Here is a 23,766-nt window from a genome sequence, read left to right on the forward strand (position 1 = left end):
AAATAAGGGCACTTGTGTCTTTTCCATTATATTAATTATATAAAAACATGTCTGGCCAAATGGGAGGGTGACTTTTCCCTAATTCGAACCAGACCTTTTCTACTCCTTTCTCTCTCTCTTTCTTCCTTCTTTCTTTCTCTTTCTTCTTGACTGCTAACAGACAAACAAAATTCAAAGGCAAGCGAAATTATAACAGACTTCTTACCCTGAAGACAAGGTTCACAAGTTGGAAGATCTTCTACAATTAGAAAATCCAAAGGACCATCCTTTACTAACCTTGTGATACGATCTATGTTAATGTGGCCAAGTCGGTAATGCCACAGGCACGTGGGATTAACTGTATCACAAGTTCTTTTCTTGGGGTTATTATCCGACGTAGTTTCAGTTAAATTTGTTTCCAGAGAAGGATTGAGAACATAGAGACCATTCTCAAGTTCTCCATATGTGAGGAATTTGTTATTCCTTTTGATAGTAATCACATTACTAAAAAGAACATAATAACCATCCACACACAGTTTTGAAACATAACTCAAATTTCTTCTCAAATTGGGTACATAAAGACAATCTTTTAATGTAATAATTCCTTCTCTGAAATACAATTCTATAGTTCCTATGGTTGTAGTTGCAACACTTTCATGAGTAGAAGCCTACAATGTATTACATGCATGAGTAGAATCACTTCTCTGTCACCCAGTCTTCTGCTTGTCCTAAACCCCTACAATGTATTATATGCATGAATAGAAGCATCGAAGTCAATACACCAAGAAGTAAAAGTGACCAACATATTGGTATCTTTGACAAAGGATTCGAAATTACCTTATTTCTTGGTCTCCAGGTACTGAGGACAATTCCTCTTCCAGTGGCCGGTCTGCTTGTAGAAGTGACAGGCATCTAATGTTTTGTCCTGATTCTGCTTTTTAGGCTTGCTAGTTTTCTTCTGAGGTTTCTTCTTTGCCTTCTTCTTCTTCTTGCCCGATCTGCCACCTCCAACAAGCATGGCTATGGGCTCATCCTTCTTTATCAGTTCTTCAGCCCTCTACAACATATTGCTGAGTTCCTAAAGGTTAACATTTAGCTTATTCATATTATAATTCATTATGAACTGATTGAAGGAAGGAGGCAGAGAGTTCAGGATGGCACCAATTTTGGTGACATGATCTATCCCAGATCCAAGAGCCTCTAGTTCATTAATGTATCCCATCATCTTAAGACAATGGTCATGAACTAGCTGGTTCTTGGATATTCGTGCGGTCATAAACTGCTTTAGGACCTTTTGACGAGTAGAACGATTCTGCTCTTCATACATGGTCCTTAGACTATCCCAGATATCCTTGGACACTTCGATCTAATCGAACTGTCACTATATTTGATTGTCTAAGAAGGCTATGATGTAGCACTGGGCAAGAGAGTTTTTCTATTCCCATTCTTGATATTCCCTCTTGCAAGCCTCAAAAGCCCTATCACACGAACGATCTAGAGCAAGGTTCTTAGCAACTTTGTCCAATTTCTCAAATGTCAGAACCAGCATAAGGTTACAAAACCAGTTAGCATAATTTGGGCAGTTAAGCTTATTATTGTCCAATAGTTTGGCGAATTTTCTGCTTGTCATTTCTGATAAAGGGCAAAGCAAATATTAGTCAACAACCTTATTTCATTCATGTTATTTACATAGATATGGCTTTTAGCCTATGTTCCATTTCTATTTATTCATCTCTGAGATTTTTCTCCTATCTCAATGGCGGAGACTGCGAAATATGTCTCTGAAAATGTGGGAAACCACATACAATGCATGGAACCAACTGTTTCAGCTGCATAACCCCACTACCTTCTGTGAAGGATCATATCCACTCACCTTATGAGCTTTCCCTTTGGCCTCTATCAAACATGGTTCATTGCCATTTTAGGTTAAACATTTCTGTCCAGTAAGTGCTTACCCATCATATTCATGAACGCCAAGGTACCATGAGGGAGTCTTCCATTTTAGAATAGGCCCCTTCCACATCGGTCTATGATGCCCCTATTATTTTATGAAACAATCCAACAAATCCTACAGCAAATCGATAGCCCAATTTTATGGTGCATCTCCTCATTACTGAAGGACCCATCTTCATGCTAATGATGGAAGGCCTTTAGAGAGTTCATCATATCAATCTCCCTATCACATGCACTTATGTTTTAGTGGAGGTAACGAAATATTACACCCTAATTTTATTTAGGTCAAACCAAAGTGTCTCCTACTAACTTTCTTAAAGCCAGATTTAGACGGGCCCTAAACGGATAGGGTTCCGCACGGTTCCTCTTGGGGAGGAAGTTGATGTGGGGTCCATCAAGCAGCACGATCATCCAATGATCCTATAGATACCATGGCAATGATGTGCATTCAGCCATGGTGTGCGAAAGAGCCACTATTGAATTAGCATGCACCAAGTGCTTATAGCCCATGTACATAGCACATCACACATCCATACATCACATGCATGAAACAAATTGATCCAATCAATTAAAATATCTGTAAAACCCCTAAATTAATTAGATTAAATCAGTATCAGCCCGACAGAGCCCATAATATTATCATCTAACATTATCTAAGTACATGGGTTGTACTGCAAAAGACAATTCGGCCCATATAGCTAAATCAGGGCTGGTTCAGTTTTAACATATTAAAACTAGGTTTTACAGAGGTGGGCCGAATTAAAACTTGAAGTAGGCCATCAACCCTCTGGCCGAAGTCAAATTTGGGTCAGAAATACCAACCCCATCGAACAAAAAATTTGGTCCAACCAGTTTGGACCAAATCTGGTTCAAATCGGCCCAAGATTTGATGTCCAGTTCAAGATTTAATTCAAGAATGATGATCTGAAAAATAAATTAAATCTAGATAATCAAATTATCAAGAAAAAAAAAATCATAGGGTTGCACTGTGATTTTCTTGGACATCCAATAGACCTGCAAAGAACAATTAATCGCCGATTGCAGAATCGATATCTACAAAATCGCAAATTGTAGAACTTCTTTCAACAAAATCTTCTTCTCCTCTATTGCACACTACAACAATCTCCAGATGGAAATAAAATAGAAAAACCTAATTTTTCTATTATTACATCACATCAAATTCCTATACAATTTGTCTAAAATTAAAAGAAAAAATTATTTACAGACCATATTGAATAGAAAAGAAATAGCAGGGTGCGCCAATCTTGGCACCAAAAAGATTCGATCTCCATCACACGTGCAGCCCAAATATTCAAGAAATATTCATAGAACAATTCTATAAATATAACAAAATAATAAAGATTTAATTCCCAGAAAAAACACAAACTATGCAAATCGGGTAGAACGCCTTCTACCCATTTGCGCAGATCCAAATCAGATCTAATTTGATTCAAGACTTGAACCTGACTCTGATACCACTGAAGGGATGGGAGATCCATCATATGGATGGCCAAACCCTGCAGAAAGGTTGTGCGAAATTTCAAAAATTTCTTTACCCCCATCCCGGAATCTTATTCCCAATTTAGAAAACTGCATTTTCAAGGTTCGTTCTTGTAACTAAACCAAACCAAATTAGAAACCAAGATTAGGGAGGGATATAACTGATATGGAATCCATGCAAAAAGTTGCTCTCAACGTAGGTGTTCATGCCCAAAGAGTGTACCAAATCCTCCCTCCACTGAAGATGACACAGCTTAGGATGAGGCAGGATCAATAGGTAGTTCTTCACTAAGAACTTGTGATTCTTCAGCAAGAATCGAATGGGGTAGTGAGCACAACTTCAGAATTGTTTCTTCTATCAAAAATCAGTTCTAAGAAATGGTGATCGAACAGGGTAGGGTGGCAATAGTAGGGAGAAAAAGAACTGAAGACAGAAACAGTCAAATTGAGTTGCCTTCTATGTTGTGTGTCTTTTTAGGTCCGCCCTGCTCTCTATTTATAGCCTTAAAGAGACAACCTCCTAATCTGATTAGGAGTCTCCTGATCCAAATCTTTATTTGGATCTAGACTTTTCAAGTGATAAGGATAATCCCTTATCTTATCTGCAGATCAAGATCAACCATTCCGAATCAAATTAGGATTTCCCTTATCCAAATCTTTATTTGGATTTGGACCCTTCAAGTGGATAAGAGTTATCCTCTTATCCTTATCTACTGATCCAAACCCAGATTCGCCCCTTTTTAATTAATCCAATTAACCCAGTTTGAAATGGGCTTTAGGCCCATTAAGCTTTCAGGCTCACTTCCTTTTAATGCTGGCTAGCTCAGATCTCTTTGTATGGCGTGGAACCCTATCATTAATCTACACATCAACCACATGGGTTCAGCCTAACCTCTATTATAAGGCTTGGCCGAATTCACTGTTGAATACAGTGAACCCTTGAGTCCATCACCATGGGCTCTTAATGGGCCCAACATTTACACTAAATGGTCATTAGGTCCAGCTATCTTATGAAGGCCCAAGAACTGTGGGCAGATGCAAGACTAGCCCATCAGGTATAACTATCAATGGTCTTACACTTAACCTCTCAGCGTTTAATGATCATACACTGGCCGACAAGAGAGTACCTCTCCCTTGGCTGCAAGGTACAGTGTTGCACTCTCTACTCATATGGATCCTGGGAATTAAAACATTTTGTAAACAATTTGAAATCCACTGCCGGCAGTTTAGGTTTCCATCAGAGAGAGCCAACTCAGGGAATTAAAACATTTTGTAAACAATTTGAAATTCACTTTGTCTGACAAAGAGGCTGATCCTGTCACTATGATCACCCACTCAGGTGAATTCTTGGACTGTCCCAACATACCCAAGTTTTGACCCCCTCTAAGGATCCCACTGATTAGCACATTAAAGACAACCCAATCCGACACCTAATGTAGTATCATAATCGAATCTACGGGTCAAGTGTAACATTCCAGCTTTTCCAATTTGTCTACAAGGTCCAGGGCAATACTGGAATTTGGTCCAATTTAGAGTTTCAAGAAAACTCACACTTCATGTGCCTCAGGTCTCACCCTGGTAAATGAAACAAGCCACCCCAACCAACTTGGCGGCACATTAGTGTTAGCCTTGGTAGGATAAATCTCCCTATATCATGTATTAATCCCTAACAATAGAAACCTAGCCCCTCATGATGTAATTATGAACAGGCCAACTACCCTAATTAATTTCATATCAAACCACTTTTAATGATACGAAGAGTACTGCATACAAGAATTGACAGAACCGATTTAGCAATTAGATCTTTAAGCTGTCCAACCGAAGTGAATTCAGTCTTGGGTTGGCAAAACCCTAATTTATGAGCAGCCTCTCTCGAGCGCAGCCCACCCTATCTGCGAACGAAAATTCCTATATCTCTATCATAAATTTAATCACCATAGATGCATTAAGAACACAGAATTCGCAGGTCATCAATTCAGGTATGAATGCTTGCCAACCGAACCATGCAACTTATCTCTAAGATACATTCAGTCAATTTTCTTGATTAGATGATCCGATTACCTAAACTCTTTCTCAAGTAATCCAAGATGCAAGAACAATTTGGCCACGATTATTCTATAAATCAAAACCCTAATCAAGAATCCCAAGACTAAATCACACAATCAAATTTGCTAAAAATTAATTACAAGTTAGAATTAAAACTCATCATGGTTCGCATAAAATAAAGAAAGAAGAAAGATTCAATAGAGAAAGTGTTGGAAAATTTTGGCTTCACTCTTACTTGGGTTGAGAGGTTGTGGATAACTGTTGGTTCTCAATCAACATCAATGGAGGATTGTTTGGATACTTTAAATCTTCCTGTGGATCAAGACAAGGAGACCCATTGTCTCCGTATCTTTTTATCCTAGCTGAACAAATGCAGAGTAGAGGTTTAAAGATGTTGTTTACTAAAAATCCAGACCTCTGTTATCATGTTCCTCGAGGTTGTGAGAGCCCTTCACACTGCCTCTATGTGGATGACACTATCATATTTACAAGGGGATCAAGAAATATTGATGGCTTTTCTTTCAAAATACAAAGAGGCCGGCTTCAGGTCAAAAAATTAACAAAAACAATAGTGCTTTCTGACCGCTATCTGCAAGAGCACGAAGTCATGCAAGTAATATAGTAAGGAACACAGAATCGTTCCTACAAGGAATGAATTATTTAGCCACCTATTAATTTCTTCTCAACTTGTTTAAAGCAATGATCAATTGGGTTTGCGCACTACTGATTAAGGAAATTTAACTGACAAAAACAAGAACCTTGAACAAAATCAATAACAAAGTTGCTAGGGATTAATCCTATCACAATCATCAAGATTCAATATCAATACAATCCCATGAGGGTAGTTATACTCCAAGGTGTTCCTAAAAGAACTAGTCAATCTTTCTCAAGAGTCAACTAGCTAACCTTGTGTTCAAATAAATGGATTTACAATCAATGAATTCTCATTCTTTCGATTAAAATTCTCTTTGCATAAACACAAGCTGTTAATACACCTATAAGGAAATCCTACCAACAAATGATATCTCTACCTAATTATTGGTCGAATAAGTGTTATTAATTCCACCTCAATTATCATCTCTCGATGGTTAATCTTGATTAAAGAATGAATCATTGGTGATCAATCAATGATAGGTAATCAGCACAAAAAACACGATATAGCAAGAACCTCATCGATTTTATTAATGACTGAAAATCAATGCATGATCATGTATTAATCCCTAACAATAGAAACCTAGCCCCTCATGATGTAATTATGAACAGGCCAACTACCCTAATTAATTTCATATCAAACCACTTTTAATGATACGAAGAGTACTGCATACAAGAATTGATAGAACCGATTTAGCAATTAGATCTTTAAGCTGTCCAACCGAAGTGAATTCAGTCTTGGGTTGGAAAAACCCTAATTTATGAGCAGCCTCTCTCGAGCGCAGCCCACCCTATCTGCGAACGAAAATTCCTATATCTCTATCATAAATTTAATCACCATAGATGCATTAAGAACACAGAATTCGTAGGTCATCAATTCAGGTATGAATGCTTGCCAACCGAACCATGCAACTTATCTCTAAGATACATTCAGTCAATTTTCTTGATTAGATGATCCGATTGCCTAAACTCTTTCTCAAGTAATCCAAGATGCAAGAACAATTTGGCCACGATTATTCTATAAATCAAAACCCTAATCAAGAATCCCAAGACTAAATCACACAATCGAATTTGCTAAAAATTAATTACAAGTTAGAATTAAAACTCATCATGGTTCTAATAAAATAAAGAAAGAAGAAAGATTCAATAGAGAAACCTCAAGAAACCCTAATCGAGTCTAGGTTACCAAACTGCAGAAATAAAGAAGAAGACAACTTATGAATCTTTGCATCAATCTTCGATCTCATTGTTGTGATCCTTCTCCAATTTGCCTTCAGCAGCCTTCTCTTCTCTCTAGCGAGTCTTCTTCTTCAATTATCTTTTACGGGTTCGAACCCTATTCCCTTCTTTTTCTTTTCTTTTTATTCCTTTCCTCTTCCCTAAAGGTAGCCGCCTTTCTCCCCTCTAGGGTTGCGAATTGGGCTGCTATTTTTGGTGGGTCGAACTGCTGTTCAATTGATTTTCAATTGGGTCTTGCTTCTCTATGGGCCTTTCAGCTGGGTTTTGCTTCTTTGTGGGCCGAAGTGCTGCCCTTTTCACCCTATATTGTCCCAAATTGGCCCAGAACTTTCACCATTGGCGATTAGTTACCTAAAAAGTGACACAACATATGAATGCATTAAACTAACTCATAAATACCCAAATTAAGCCTACAATCCCAACATAAGCCTAAAAACACCCCAAGTTCTTATGAATAACTTAAGCTTATCAAATTCCCCCACACTTGAATTGTTACTTGTCCCCAAGTAACGAAGACACAAATCAAGCAAAATCTATGCAAAAAAAAATCAAATTAAATACAACTGTGCTCGATTCACTATGTTAATCACAAGAGTCTCACCAATGCACTGCCCGTGTTTTAATTAAGAGCACACAAATCAACTAAATCTAGGATAAATCACCAACTCACAATGTAAATTCAAAAAGATTCAAGAGACATCAATATGAGTATATGAACACTTTATAAACACTTCATAATAAGCAACTCAACTAGATTGTCAACAAATGAAATTACAAATGCTAATTCAAATGCCATGGATTTTACCAACTAAATAGCATAGAGTCACATGAGATCATTAAGGTCAACTTTTTTTTTTTGCAAACCTCCCCCACACTTAAGCTTTTCAACACACCACTTGTGGGGCATTTTATTGTTTCCTAAGTTATTAATATGCCTTTTGACACAAATACAAACGTGGGTAATGAATGCACCTGGTTACTCAACATATAATATACTTAGAATGCTTTGCATACTCTTATTCTCAGTCACCATTTTATGCAAAAATCGACATTTGTGATGAAGATTCCCGGTTACTAAGCAACCAAAAACATTGGAGTAGACACATTTTAATTTAATTGACCTTAAATCATGTCTCAGAATTAAATAATTTGACTTCCATTACAGTTACAATGAATAGCATCCAAAGGAGTAAATGTAATTTCATTCATCAGCTACCTTGCCAAACTACCCATTAATCCGCATCTCAAAAGTATTATACACACCAAATTGACTTCCTAAATTTATGCACTTTACATTACAACTTAGTAAATTCACCCTAAAATATTTTAACTTGATACGCCCTAAAAATAGCATGAGTAGCATTCTTGCATTAACTCTCAAAAAGATTAACACTATTAATATCGAGCAAAGTTCACACAATTTCTGCAAAAAATTTACCTAGAACAGAGAAAATCAAAAGAAATAACTGTTTCAATTACTTAAACATCACACCTAATCCCCCCCCCCACTTAAGCATGGCATTATCCCTAATGACAAATAAATAATCAGAAATAGAAACTCCCCTGCATGGCAGTATCAAACAAGCTCAATAAGGGACACTATCTCCCTTTCTCTAAGCACTTCACCCTGAAGGTATGGCTTGCAACGGTGACCATTCACCTTAAAACGTTCTCCTTTTCGAGTTTTCCAATTCAAGAGCACCATGAGAAAATGTCTTGAGTGACTGTGAACGGTCCACTCCATCTCGACTTCAGCTTTCCTAGAAACAATTTCAAATGAGAGTTAAACAACAAAACCAAATTACCTCCTTGGAAGTCCTTCCGAACAATATGCGTATCATGCCATCTCTTTGTCTTTTCCTTGTATAGCCTGGCATTGTCATATGCCTGCAGTCTAATCTCATCTAACTCAATAAGCTGTAGCATTCTCTTTTCACCTGCAGTCTTCATATCAAAGTTCAGTGCCTTAATTGCCCAAAAGGCTCAGTGTTCCAACTCGACAGGAAGGTGACACGCCTTGCCATAAATCAACCTATAAGGGGACATACCAATAGGGGTTTTGTAAGTAGTCTGATACGCCCATAAAGCATCACCAAGCTTTGCAGCCCAATCTTTCCTTGACCCATTGACAGTCTTCTCCAAAATCTTCTTAAGTTCCCTATTAGATACTTCGACTTGCCCACTAGTCTGGGGGTGATAGGGTGTATCAACCCTATGATAGACATTATATTTCTTAAGGAGAGAATCAAACTGTTTGTTGTAAAAGTGGGATCCCCCATCACTAATGATAGCTCTAGGAACTCCAAACCTCGAGAAAAGTTTCTTCAAGAATTTAATCACTACCCTAGCATCATTGGTGGGGAATGCAACCACTTCAACCCACTTGGAGACATAATCCACTCCCACCAAAATGTAACGGTTCCCATGTGAGGATAGGAAAGGACCCATGAAGTCAACTCCCCACACATCAAAAAGTTCAATCTCCTGAATAGAAGTCAATGACATCTCATTTCTCTTGGTGATATTTCCCACTCGCTGGCAGCGATCACATCTAGCAAAAAACCCTCTAGAGTCCTGAAATAATGTAGGCCAGAAAAACTCACTCTCTAGAACCTTAGCAATTGTCTTTGTTGCACCAAAATGACCACCATATGTTGAGTCATGGCAATGAGTAAGAATGTCAAGCATTTCTTCCTCAGACACACATCTCCTAATGATATTATGACCACAAATCTTGTAAATGTAAGGATCCTCCCATAAGTAATGCTTAGCTTCCAACAAAAACTGCTTTTTTTGCTGATAAGAGAAATCTGGTGGCAGGATATCGCAAGCTAAATAATTTGCCAAACATGCATACCAGGGTGCACTCAAATGTTGAATATCTAGGAGTTCATATGGGAAATTCTCATTAATCTCAGGCTCATCATCTCTTTTCTCAACACCCTCCAACCTAGACAAGTGATCAGCTACTACATTCTCTAATCCTTTCTTATCTCTGATCTCAATATCAAATTCTTGAAGGAGTAAAATCCAATGAATGAGTCATGGCTTTGCATCCTTCTTGGCAAAAAGGTACCTGAGATCAGCATGGTCAATATAAATTATTACCTTAGAGCCAAGCATATATGATCTGAATTTGTCCACTACAAACACCACTGCTAACATCTCCTTCTCAATGGTTGTGTAATTGAGTTGGGCATCCGCCAAAGTTCTGCTTGCGTAATACACAACATGCATCTTCTTATCCTTCCTTTGCCATAGCACAGCTCCAATAGCTTGATCACTGGCATCACACATAATCTCAAAAGGCAAAGACCAGTCTGGTGGTGAGATGATTGGTGCAGATACTAAAGTTGATTTTAACTCCCTTTACCGATGTAGGAGGTGACAACTTTTCAATGATCTCTGTTTTAGCTCTGTCAACCTCGATACCTTTGCTGGAAATTTCGTGGCCCAAAACTATGCCTTCCTCCACCATAAGGTGGCACTTCTCCCAGTTTAGAACAAGGTTAGTCTCCTCACATCTTTTAAGAACCCTGTCAAGGTTAGCCAAACACAGATCAAATGAATCACCAAAGACAAAAAAAGTCATCCATGAATACCTCCATTATGTCTTCAATCATGTCAGAGAAGATGCCCATCATACACCTATAAAAAGTAGCTAGTGCATTACACAACCCGAAAGGCATTCGCCTATAAGCAAAAGTGCCATATGGGCATGTAAAAGTGGTCTTCTCTTGATCCTGGTAATCAATGCACACGTGTCATCCATCAACTACCCGCTTAGAAATAAATTCACCATCTTCATTTTTCACAACAGTCATACCACTTTACTTGGGTACACACTGAACAGGACTGACCCAAGAACTATCAAAAATAGCATAGATAAACTTGCATCAAGAAGCTTGACAATCTCTTTCTTCACTACTTACTTCATGTGCGGGTTCAATCTTCTTTGCCTCTCAGCTGTGGCATGAAATCCATCCTCCATGTGAATCATGTGCATCACAATAGAAGGACTAATGCCCTTTATGTCAGAAATCTGCCAACCTAAAGCCTTAATCCTTCGTCTTACCACATTTAACACTTTTTGTTCCTGCTTATTTGACAATTTGTTTGAGATAATAATTGGCAAGGTATTATCAACTCGCAAGAATGCATACCTCAAATGTGATGGTAAAAGTTTCAAATCGAGCTTAGGTGGCTGCTCAATAGAAGGAGGAGTGGGGTTAGCACTTCTTACAAGTAATTCAGGTTTAGCAAAAGGTTCAGTTTCACAAGCATTGACATACTTCTTTCACACATGAATCGATCACATCAATTCTCATACAAAGTTATTCCTCCATAGGATGCTTCATAGCCTTGGACATGTTAAACTCCACTTTGTCATCACCAATTTGAAGGGTCAGCTTTCCTTCATACACATCAACCAAAGCTTTCCCTGTGTTTAGAAACGGTCTGCCAAGGATCAAGGTGCAATCATGATCCTCCTCAAAATCGAGCACAACAAAGTCCACAGGAAATATAAACTTGTCCACTTTCACAAGTACATCCTCAACCACGCCATGAGGTTTCTTGATGGAATGATCCGCCAGTAGCAAATTCATCAAGGTAGGTTTCACTTCTCCAAGACCAAGTTTCCTGAAAATAGACAAAGGCATCAAATTAATGCTAGCACCTAAATCACACAAACACTTAGTAAACTCAATGCTACCAACAACACATGAAATTGCAAATCTCCCTGGGTCTTTCAATTTGGCAGGCATCTTGCTGGTGATGATTGAACTGCACTTTTCAGTCAATGAGACCATTTGTTCATCCTCCCATCTCCTCTTATTATTGATGATCTCCTTCAAAAATTTATCATATTGAGGCATTTGGGCAAGAGCTTCAGCAAAAGGAATATTGATTTGCATCTTCTTAAAAATAACAAAAAATTTGGAAAATTGTTGTTCAGTCTCCTGCTTCTTCATTCTTTGAGGAAAAGGGATTCGTGTGACATAGGGTGAAGGCTGGGCATTAGAGTGATTCTCCTTGTCACCTTGGTTCCCCTCTGACTTATCATCGGTTTCTTCATCATATATTTCAGCATTGGTTGATGAAGGACTCTCAACATTTGTACCTGCCCTCTTACTTTGCACATCTTGCTTTGGCTCCAGCACTTTCCCACTCCTTAGTGAAATTGCTTTGAGTTGCTCCCTTGGATTAGTCTCAGTGCTGCTTGGTAAATTACCTTGGTTCCTAGCCAAAACAGCATTGGCTAGTTGGCCTATCTGCACCTCCAAGTTGTGAATTGAAGATGAATGGTTCTTTGCAATTTGATCAAACTTAGCTTCCATCCTTCTCTGGGCCTCATCCTGGCTGCTCATCTTACTACTCATCATGTCCATGAATTTATCCAGTTTGGCTTCAAAAGAAGTTGATCTATCCTGCTGAAGATGTGGCTGGAATCCTGGTGGTCCTTGCTGTCTAGGCATGTTGTTGTTTTGGAAACTGGAACTTCCAGCATTGTTGTTATTGCTACTCCATGAAAAATTGGGGTGGTTTCTCCACCCTGGGTTATATGTGTTGGAGTAAGGGTTGTTGACCTGCCTTCCTTGGAATTGATTCCCCAAAAAGTTGCATTGCTCCATAAAATTCCCACCTGCAAAATTAAAATTTACAACACAACAGTTAGAACTAACATGACCTATACCATTACAATACTCACAGATTGGTTGCATAGAATTGTTGATGGCGTTGGCCTGCACGTTCATGGTGCCCAATTGCTTGATTAAGGTTGAAATTTGAGCCTACAAGGATGCTATGGAGTCTGCTTCTAATTTGCCTCCCTACAGGTGGATTTAGCCACTCGGCTGGCCACAAACAATTATTAGTTGTCATTTCCTCTAAGAGATCAAAAGCAGCATCTATAGTTTTCCTCATCAAGGAACCTCCTGTAGCAACATCAATAGTATCTCTAGTAGTGTTAGTGGATCCATTGTAGAAAGTTTGAATCAAAAGTCCCTTAGGTAAGACATGGTGAGGGCAGCCTCTCTGCAAATCCTTAAATCTTTCCCAAGCCTCATACAATGATTCATTCTCAAATTGCTGAAAAGTAGTGATGTCTTTGATTATCTTTGTGGTTTTAGCTGGGGGAAAATACTTAGCCAAGAAAGCCTATGCCAATTGTGTCCATGTGGTTATGGAATTTGCTGGTAGAGAATTTAACCATGCTTTAGCTTTATTCTTCAAGGTGAAAGAGAAAAGCTTCAGCCTAATAGCATCATCTGAAACTCCATTGTATTTGAAGGTATCACAAATTTCTAAGAAATTTGCGATGTGAGCATTAGGATCTCCATTGCCCATGCCATAAAACTGCACGCTTGATTGAATCATTTGGAGTAGAGCTGGCTTAATCTCAAAGTTATTAGCATTGATGTTCAACTTGCGATACTCTATTGTGCACCATGCAGTCCAGGCATAGCAAAGTCTCTAAGAGTTCTATCATTATCTTGTCGGTCAGCTTGGTTACCTCCATTATCTTCTGCCATCTCTGAAAACCTTACTTGTTGAGCTTTCCTGTTTTCTCTAACAAACTTCTCGATCTCAGGTCTGAAAGGAAGAAGCTCGGGTTGTGAACTTTGAGTTCTTCGCATACACTGAAACACTACCTAAAGAAAGAATGCAAACAAACAAAGTTAGCAAAAACTAATAAAAAAAAAATTGTGCTTTAAATAAAATTCACTCCCTATCAACAGCGCCAAAAACTTGGCTGCTATCCACAAGAGTATGGAGTCATGCAAGTAATATAGTAAGGAATACAGAATTGTTCCCACAAGGAATGAATTATTAAGCCACCTATTAATTTCTTCTCAACTTGTTTAAAGCAATGATTAATTGGGTTTGCGCACTACTAATTAAGGAAATATAACTGACAAAAACAAGAAACTTGAACAAAATCAATAACAAAGTTGCTAGGGATTAATCCTATCAAAATCATCAAGATTCAATATCAATACAATCCCATGAGGGTTGTTATACTCCAAGGTGTTCCTAAAATCACTAGTCAATCTTTCTCAAGAGTTGACTAGCTAACCCTGTGTTCAATTAAATGGAATTACAGTCAATGAATTCTCATTCTTTCGATCAAAATTCTATTTGCATAAACACAAGCTGTTAATACACCTATAAGGAAATGCTACCAACAAATGATATCTCTACCTAATTATTGGTCGAATAAGTGTTATTAATTTCACCTCAATTTTCATCTCTCGATGGTTAATCTTGATTAAAGAATGAATCATTGATGATCAATCAATGATAGGTAATCAGCACAAAAAACACGATATAGCAAGAACCTCATCGATTTTATTAATGACTGAAAATCAATGCATGATCATGTATTAATCCCTAACAATAGAAACCTAGCCCCTCATGATGTAATTATGAACAGGCCAACTACCCTAATTAATTTCATATCAAACCACTTTTAATGATACGAAGAGTACTGCATACAAGAATTGACAGAACCGATTTAGCAATTAGATCTTTAAGCTGTCCAACCAAAGTGAATTAAGTCTTGTGTTGGCAAAACCCTAATTTATGAGCAGCCTCTCTCGAGCGCAACCCACCCTATCTGCGAATGAAAATTCCTATATCTCTATCATAAATTTAATCACCATAGATGCATTAAGAACACAGAATTCGTAGGTCATCAATTCAGGTATGAATGCTTGCCAACCAAACCATGCAACTTATCTCTAAGATACATTCAGTTCATTTTCTTGATTAGATGATCCGATTACCTAAACTCTTTCTCAAGTAATCCAAGATGCAAGAACAATTTGGCCACGATTATTCTATAAATCAAAACCCTAATCAAGAATCCCAAGACTAAATCACACAATCGAATTTGCTAAAAATTAATTACAAGTTAGAATTAAAACTCATCATGGTTCGCATAAAATAAAGAAAGAAGAAAGATTCAATAGAGAAAGTGTTGGAAAATTTTGGCTTCACTCTTACTTGGGTTGAGAGGTTGTGGATAACTGTTGGTTCTCAATCAACATCAATGGAGGATTGTTTGGATACTTTAAATCTTCCTGTGGATCAAGACAAGGAGACCCATTGTCTCCGTATCTTTTTATCCTAGCTGAACAAATGCAGAGTAGAGGTTTAAAGATGTTGTTTACTAAAAATCCATACCTCTGTTATCATGTTCCCCGAGGTTGTGAGAGCCCTTCACACTGCCTCTATGTGGATGGCACTATCATATTTACAAGGGGATCAAGAAATATTGATGGCTTTTCTTTCAAAATACAAAGAGGCCGGCTTCAGGTAAAAAAATTAACAAAAACAATAGTGCTTTCTGACCGCTATCTGCAAGAGCACGAAGTCATGCAAGTAATATAGTAAGGAACACAGAATCGTTCCTACAAGGAATGAATTATTTAGCCACCTATTAATTTCTTCTCAACTTGTTTAAAGCAATGATCAATTGGGTTTGCGCACTACTGATTAAGGAAATTTAACTGACAAAAACAAGAACCTTGAACAAAATCAATAACAAAGTTGCTAGGGATTAATCCTATCACAATCATCAAGATTCAATATCAATACAATCCCATGAGGGTAGTTATACTCCAAGGTGTTCCTAAAAGAACTAGTCAATCTTTCTCAAGAGTCAACTAGCTAACCTTGTGTTCAAATAAATGGATTTACAATCAATGAATTCTCATTCTTTCGATTAAAATTCTCTTTGCATAAACACAAGCTGTTAATACACCTATAAGGAAATCCTACCAACAAATGATATCTCTACCTAATTATTGGTCGAATAAGTGTTATTAATTCCACCTCAATTATCATCTCTCGATGGTTAATCTTGATTAAAGAATGAATCATTGGTGATCAATCAATGATAGGTAATCAGCACAAAAAACACGATATAGCAAGAACCTCATCAATTTTATTAATGACTGAAAATCAATGCATGATCATGTATTAATCCCTAACAATAGAAACCTAGCCCCTCATGATGTAATTACGAACAGGCAAACTATCCTAATTAATTTCGGATCAAACCACTTTTAATGATTCGAAGAGTACTGCATACAAGAATTGACATAACCGATTTAGCAATCAGATCTTTAAGTTGTCCAACCGAAGTGAATTCAGTCTTGGGTTGGTGAAACCCTAATTTATGAGCATCCTCTCTCGAGCACAGCCCACCCTATCTACGAACAACAAATCCTATATCTCTATCAGAAATTTAATCACCATAAATGCATTAAGAACACAGAATTCGTAGGTCATCAATTCAGGTATGAATGCTTGCCAACCGAACCATGCAACTTATCTCTAAGATGCATTCAGTCCGTTTTCTTGATTAGATGATCTGATTACCTAAACCCTTTCTCAAGTAATTCAAGTAATTCAAGTAATCCAAGATACAAGAACAATTCGGCCAAGATTATTCTATAAATTGAAACCCTAATCAAGAATCCCAAGACTAAATCACACTCAACCGGATCTGCTAAAAATTAATTACAAGTTAGAATTAAAACTCATCATGGTTCGCATAAAAGAAAGAAAGAAGAAAGATTCAATAGAGAAACCTCAAGAAATTCTAATCGAATCGAGGTTGCCAAACTACAGAATTAAAGAAGAAGACAACTTATAAATCTTTGCATCAATCTTCGATCTCCTTGCTATGATCCTTCTCCAATTCGCCTTTAGCAGCCTTCTCTTCTCTCTAAAAAGTCTTGTTCTTCAATTTTCTTTTAGGGGTTCGAACCCTAATCCCTTCTTTTTCTTTTCTTTTTATACCTTTCCTCTTCTCTAAAGGCAGCCGCCTTTCTCCCCTATAAGGTTGTGCGAATAGGGCTGCTGTTTTTGGTGGGCCGAACTGTTGTTCAATCGATTTTCAACTGGGTCTTGCTTCTTTGTGGGCCTTTCAGCTGGGTTTTTCTTCTTTGTGGGCTGAAGTGCTGCCCTTTTCACCCTAGATTGTCCCAAATTGGCCCAAAACCTTCATCTTTGGTGATTAGTTACCTGAAAAGTGACACAACATCCGAATGCATTAAACTAGATCATAACTACCCAAATTAACCCTAGAATCCCAACAATTAAGCCTGGAAACACCCCAAGTTCTTATGAATAACTTAAACTTATCACTTTCTATGTAGCAGAATCTAAGGCCTGTCTAACCCCGGGTATCCATTGTAGAGCTAACCTTGGGTTGTTCTCACACTGAAAGCTTCCTTGTAGTTATCTTGGAGTTCCTATACAAAAGGTAAGGGTAGGCTTCAATATTTTTCTGCTTTAGGGAGCGTTCTTTTTCTGGATTTTGAGAGGGGGGAAAGTTGGTCAATGGGATTTTGATTCCAATTGACCAAGAATCCCTTGTTCTATTTTCAGATTTATGTGGGGACCAGGGAAAGTTTATTTTCCTAGGTAAGTGATGCCCATCTCCTAGGTGGTAAATAACTTTCCCACCTTGGGAGAAAGTTGCCAACACTTGAATGGGACAAAAATGCCCCTTGTAATAATGGATTTTTATGGCTAAAATGGTCATTGTCTTGTTTGCATGGGAAATAAAAGAACATGGGTAAATAACTTACCAATTAGTGAACGGGGCCTTAGTGGAAAAAGTGGAGATGAAAATTGTGACGTGGCAAAGTAAGCTACTCTCAACTAGAGGTCGGGTGAGCATTCACTTAATGATGAAATTTGATTTGCTGAAGGGGTTATGACATAGATTGGAAAGGAAGTTCAGACACTTGCTTTGGAGTACCACCAATGACTAAGCATAGTTGGGTGACTTGGTCGAAATTAAGTCTGCTGCACCATTGAGGGTGGTCGATCTCTTAGTAGGGAACGGTATCTGGTTTTGGACTGCTAATACTCCGGGTTCTTTTAATTGTAAATCATCTTAATTAGAACGTTATACAGAGTAGAGAACCAAGAGTGTTTTGGGCTAAATATAATCCATTTGGCATCAGAGGATACCAAAGAAAATATCCCTTTTTACATGGAAAATTATTTAAGGTGGCATTTCTATAGATTTGAATGTTCAGAAGTTTGGAATTCAGTTAGCATCCGCTTGTAATTGTTGTAAGCATAGAAGAACAATGTTTTCCTACCTTTCTCTTTCTTTCCCTACTTTTTCCTTCAAACCGAACAACGCCTAATGGAAATCTAGCTTTGAAAGTTTGAAGTAACTTTCTACACTTGTTGAAGTGCCTCTAATCCAATTTCATTTAGTTCAGTTGAAGAAATAAAAGAGATCTGGACCGATGTGAATGGTTCAATGATAACTTGATTGAACCTTGATCTATTTATAGATGACCAGATAAAGATCGAGTACAATACAAGTATTAGAGTTTGAGTTTGTGTACAACACTCAAGACTAAGATATTAGTTGAAGTTACACCTAAACTCTATCGAATAGTCTATCAGGAGAAGGAAACGGTTAGATCATGATAAAGTTCATCACATGTAAGGGTCATGCGGCATGAAGTCTATCGCAGGTCTCTGATAACCGGTAATAGATCAGTTGAGTGGAGACTGACGTATGGTTGCAACTCTCTAGCTAAGATTATTGGTTCAACAGCTATGCATATTGTTTGGGAGGTCTAGAAAGAAAGGTGCAAGAGACAAATGGAAAATGTTTCTTGTTCAGCCTCCTCTGCTATTTATACAATTATCTCTTGGCTCCAACAACTTCAATGGTCCCCTCCTTTGAAACCCTCTTCCTTGATGGAAACCGCCATTCTTGAAGTGTTTAATGTGATAGTTTATGATCCTAAGCTGAAGAGGTACCGTTGGGTGCTTTGGTGTCCACCAATGATTCACAAAATTAAAATTAATGTTGATGGTGCTTCCCGGTCGTAGTAATCAGCAAGGCTCTTTTCTTTTTGGCTTCACTTACTACTATGGTTCTGGAACTAACATGGAGGCTGAAGTTTAGGAAATTTTAAATGCTATATGTTATGCAAAATCTATGAACTTCCCTTCCACTGTGATAGAGGGCGACTCCAAATTTGATACTGATATTCTGAATGGAGTGTGTAAGTTCCCATGGAATTTATTGAAATTTGTTGATGTTATTTACTCTGAATGTTTGGACTAGCAGATATCTTTTGAACATGTATTGAGGGAAGGAAACACAGTGGTTGATCCTCTCACCAATCTCAGGTGTGGGACCAAGATAAATCAGACTTTTCAGTCAAGACATGATCTTCCAAGACTCATTAATAAATTTTTTGGGGGCCTCCCTCTACTGACTGTAAATTTTGGGCTAAAAAAACCAGGAAGGGGCAGCAAGCAGCAAATAGAAATTTGGGGTGATAGTAGTCCCTTGAATGGAGATGGAAACGTTGGCAGATTTACTCAAACCCTATAACTTTTCTCCACTAGCCACCATGAACTCAAAATTGGTAGCCTTAGGTGGTGTTCGATAAATTTGAAATTTCAGATCTGAAAAGTTAAAAAAAATATTGTCTACAATCTAAAAAGAAGCATAGGTGTTTTTCTACAATCACCCCTTTACCATCTGAAATTCACTAATTTTACTATTTTACCCCTAAAACATACCATTTGGAAATGTTGAGTTCAATTTGCATTATCTTACAAAAAATAACTTTCAACCTCAAAATAATATTGAAACAATACAAATAAAAAATAACAAATTAATAATTAAAAATTACTAATTAATAAATGAAACGATTAAAATTAAAAAAAATAATTAATGACTATAAAATATTAAAATAATTATTAATTTACATAAATAAAAATTAAAATAATTTTTAAAAATTAATGAAATAATTAAAATCTACTAGTTAATAAAAATAATTAATAATTAATAAATAACACAAGTAAAATTAATAAAAAATATAAAATAATTACTAATCAATAATTAGTAAAAATGATTTATTATTATTATTATTATTATTATTATTATTATTATTATTATTATTATTATTATTATTATTATTGTTATTATTACTACTCAACGAACCGCCAAGTTGCAGTAGTGGTGGCCGAAAGACAAGGGAGAGAGAGAGAGGGGTTCACATCTGCCCCCCATAGGCTTGTCCCCCAAAAACGTCCCACGAAACCTAGGTGCGACACATGTCATGACACATACGCACTAGAATGACTCGTGTAGTCTCTATTTCACGTCGTTTGTATCATGTCTGTTAATTCCTTCACGCCCAAAAGGTTTCTTCTCCCATTCTCGGTATTCTTTCTCCTATTCTAGTGTGAGCTGAAACCCTTGGCACCCCCTTTCGTAACCCACCCACCGGAGATAAATTCTTTCGAGTTCCGCCGTCCGACGCCAATGGCCATACAAACAGCGAGAAGGTAAGTATTCTATAATGGAGGGAAGTAAGCATCGATGGTTTTCTCGGCACCCCCTAACTACCAGGCTTACTTCCTTTACAGCGGTAGCATCACCGGTTTTCTCGATGAAATGCTTAGCACCAGGTTTAATGTCGTTGGGTTCAACTGAATGTCGTCACCGGCGGCCACAGAGCTGGAGTGGATAGTCATGGATTGGCTTGGCAAGATGCTTCAGCTCCCCAAGTTTTTCCCCTTCTCTGGAAACGGTGGTGGTGTGCTACAAGGGACTACCTACGAAGCCATCCTGTGCACACTCACGGCAGCCAGAGATCGGATGTTGAACAGAATTGGTAGGGAGAATATAGGGAAGTTTCGGAGCTATGGTGCTTCAAAGCTATGGTCTGGCCAACCTAAGAAATTTCCTTCGGACCCACATGAAAATGGCTAAGCACTTCAAAGAGAAGGTAACTGATGAAGGAAGATTTGGCCCGACCTCGTAATCAATCAACACGTGGCAAAAGCAACAGCTCGGCACAACAACACGCCCAAGGCGTGAACTCCGGAAGGAGGAACCAATGGTCCGAACTCCCTACGAGGAGCCCGAACTCCCCGTAAGGAGCCCGAGCTCTCCCTTAGGCCCCGAACCTTACGAACACAAAGGGCAATAACCCGAATCGGCCTGCCCCATGGCAATTCGGGACACACCTCTATCCAAACTCAAGACTTCACCTCGCTCTCCACTCTAGCACTTCGCCTTCAGGACGCCGTACTGAACAACTGTACCATGCCTGACACCAAGGAAGTCCGTATCCAGGGGCGGCGCACCTAACTGACTTGGGAGTTGACGCTTGACAGCAGCACTTCAAACGGCCACCTGCCACCATCACCTACCACCACCATCTCCAGTTACAGATGGCTCCGACAAGGAGCAGTGGCGGTTCTGTCCCAGTAGAGGGGGTGACACCCGAACTGGTAGAAGCACAGAAGTAATCATACCCGACCTGACAGAAGCCTCGGAGTGAGTGCACAAAGTGGTTATAAAAGGCTCCCTATCCCCCAAGAACAAGGTATGTGAATTTTGCGCCATCTGGTTTTATCTTGCCTTTGAGAGAATACTAACTTAAGCTTCGGAGCAATCTCACCGGGTTCCCCCCCGGAGTTCCCTCATCTTCTCCGTTTCAGGTTCCCTGTAGCTCCGTTCAGAGGCAAGACTGTCGACAGCTAGGACCGGCCGGATTGCGCACCATCAATAACCATGGACAAGAGGTTTAAGATTGTGGTGCCAAGGAATTTCGCGATGGTATGCTTCCGGCTGCTACCGCCGCCGATGAAGGATCATGAGGATGAGACGCTCAGGCAATCGTCAGAGTTGAAACGTGCAAACGAGATCAATCGTAAGTTGCTGGAGTCGATCAACTCATTTGGGCGCATATACATGACGCATGCGGTGGTTGGGGGTGTTTACATGATCAAGTTCGTTGTTGGTGCAAGCCTTACGGAGGACCGCCAAGTGAACTTGACATGGAAGGTAGTGCAGGAACATGCAGAGGCCATTCTCAAAGGTGCTGATTAAGGTGGCGGCCTGCGACCACCACTCGTTATTCATGGAGTTGAGGGTTTAATTCAAACTTACAAAATAAAGAGTAAGACCCAGGAAAAAAATAAAAGAAACTAATTACTTGGGTTCATATTTTGTTCGTATTCATCATCTGTAGTTTTTTTTCTTAAATTTCTTTTGTATTTATTAAATCATCTACACTGAATTGTTTCTACTATGAAATTATCAAATTATTATTGATTTTACAACAACGATTCTTAATGCTCTCTCTCTCGCCATCTGTATGGCCGTCGGCGTCGGCCAGCGGAACTTGAAAGAGTTTATCTCCGGTGGATGGGTTACGAAAGGGGATGCTAAGGGTTTCAGTTCACAGTAGAATAGGAGAAAGAATACTCAGAATGGGAGAAGAAACCCTTTTGGGCGAGAAGGAATTAACGGACGTGATACTAACGGCGTGAAATAGAGACCGCAGGAGTCATCGTAGTGCGCATGTGTCATGACACGCATCGCGCCTAGGTTTTGTGGGACATTTTTGGGGGGGCAAGTCTATGGGGGTTAGATGCGAAACCGAGAGAGAGAGAGAAAGGGAACCGCCGCAAGTGGTGAGAGAGAGGGGGAGACAGGGAGAGAGAAAGAGGAGAGGGAACCATCGCCACTACAACTTGCAGCGGCGGTGGTGGGAAGACAGGGTAGAGAGAGAGAGGGAACCACAGCGGCGGCGGTGGCGATGGTGTTTTGTTCAGCTGGTCATACTATGAAGGACAAACCATATCATATTTATTTTTTAAGGACACTAATGTCTTTTATACACCTCTAAATTATGTCTGACCGCATTAAGGACCCACTCTATCTCTTAGGAATTAAGATCTGAAATTGAGTTTCAGATCTAGTAATAAGAGGGCATACCAAACGAAGGTAGCATCTAAAAAGCAATGTTTTTAGATTCAGACGTCTGAAAAGTGAAATCAAATGCCACCTTAATTGGGTAAATTTGGGCATTCTCAGCCACTCTTGGGTCTAAAAAATTATGAGTGGACCCACTGTCTATCAAAAGGACCAAACGAAGGTTTAGAATTCTACTAGATAGTCGCATAGCCTGGGATGGCATGGTACCTAAGAGTTCATGAAGTGAGATCTTCGGTGTTGGCTTCTACTTTCTAATGTGTATCCTCATCCTTAGAAATCTAGCAAGATCTAACTCTTGCTCCAGTCAAACAATCCAAAAAAGGGTAAAACACAAAAACTTCCCCTAAAGTTTTTTACAATCATAAAAATCTCCCCTATAGTTTCATTTTAACAAATACCTCTCCTAAACTTTTGAAAAACTCAACAAAAACCTCCCTTCCATTATCGTCCCAAATGGAAAACATTAGACCGACACACCAGTTTTTTTCCAAATACCCATTCTACCCTTTTATAAATTATTTTACATACAAAATTACTAAAATAATCCCATTTTAACTCAACAAAAATAGGTATTTTGGTAATTTTGTATGTAAAATTACTGAGAT

General features: G+C 38.5%; 2 protein-coding genes and 1 non-coding gene across 3 annotated transcripts; 2 read left to right on the forward strand and 1 right to left on the reverse strand.

The window, feature by feature from the left end:
* Positions 1 to 11,702: 11,702 nt before the first annotated feature.
* On the reverse strand, positions 11,703 to 15,567 carry LOC148860701 (uncharacterized). The gene is made up of 5 exons (XM_088984953.1): positions 15,556 to 15,567; positions 13,883 to 14,021; positions 13,564 to 13,805; positions 13,236 to 13,458; positions 11,703 to 13,012 (listed from the first exon to the last, which is right to left on the reverse strand). The coding sequence occupies exons 1-5, from the start codon at positions 15,565 to 15,567 to the stop codon at positions 11,703 to 11,705; spliced, it is 1,926 nt and encodes a 641-aa protein (XP_088841079.1).
* On the forward strand, positions 13,382 to 13,488 carry LOC148860702 (small nucleolar RNA R71). The gene has a single exon (XR_016095187.1). It is a non-coding gene; the product is annotated as a small nucleolar RNA R71 (small nucleolar RNA).
* Positions 15,568 to 21,952: 6,385 nt separating the features above from the next.
* Positions 21,953 to 22,270, forward strand: LOC148860703 (tyrosine/DOPA decarboxylase 5-like). Its single transcript, XM_088984954.1, has one exon. The coding sequence runs from the start codon at positions 21,953 to 21,955 to the stop codon at positions 22,268 to 22,270; it is 318 nt and encodes a 105-aa protein (XP_088841080.1).
* Positions 22,271 to 23,766: the final 1,496 nt, after the last annotated feature.

Source organism: Nelumbo lutea, chromosome 4 (assembly GCF_056320005.1).
Source record: "Nelumbo lutea isolate HS-2025 chromosome 4, American lotus-T2T, whole genome shotgun sequence".
Taxonomy (NCBI): domain Eukaryota; kingdom Viridiplantae; phylum Streptophyta; class Magnoliopsida; order Proteales; family Nelumbonaceae; genus Nelumbo; species Nelumbo lutea.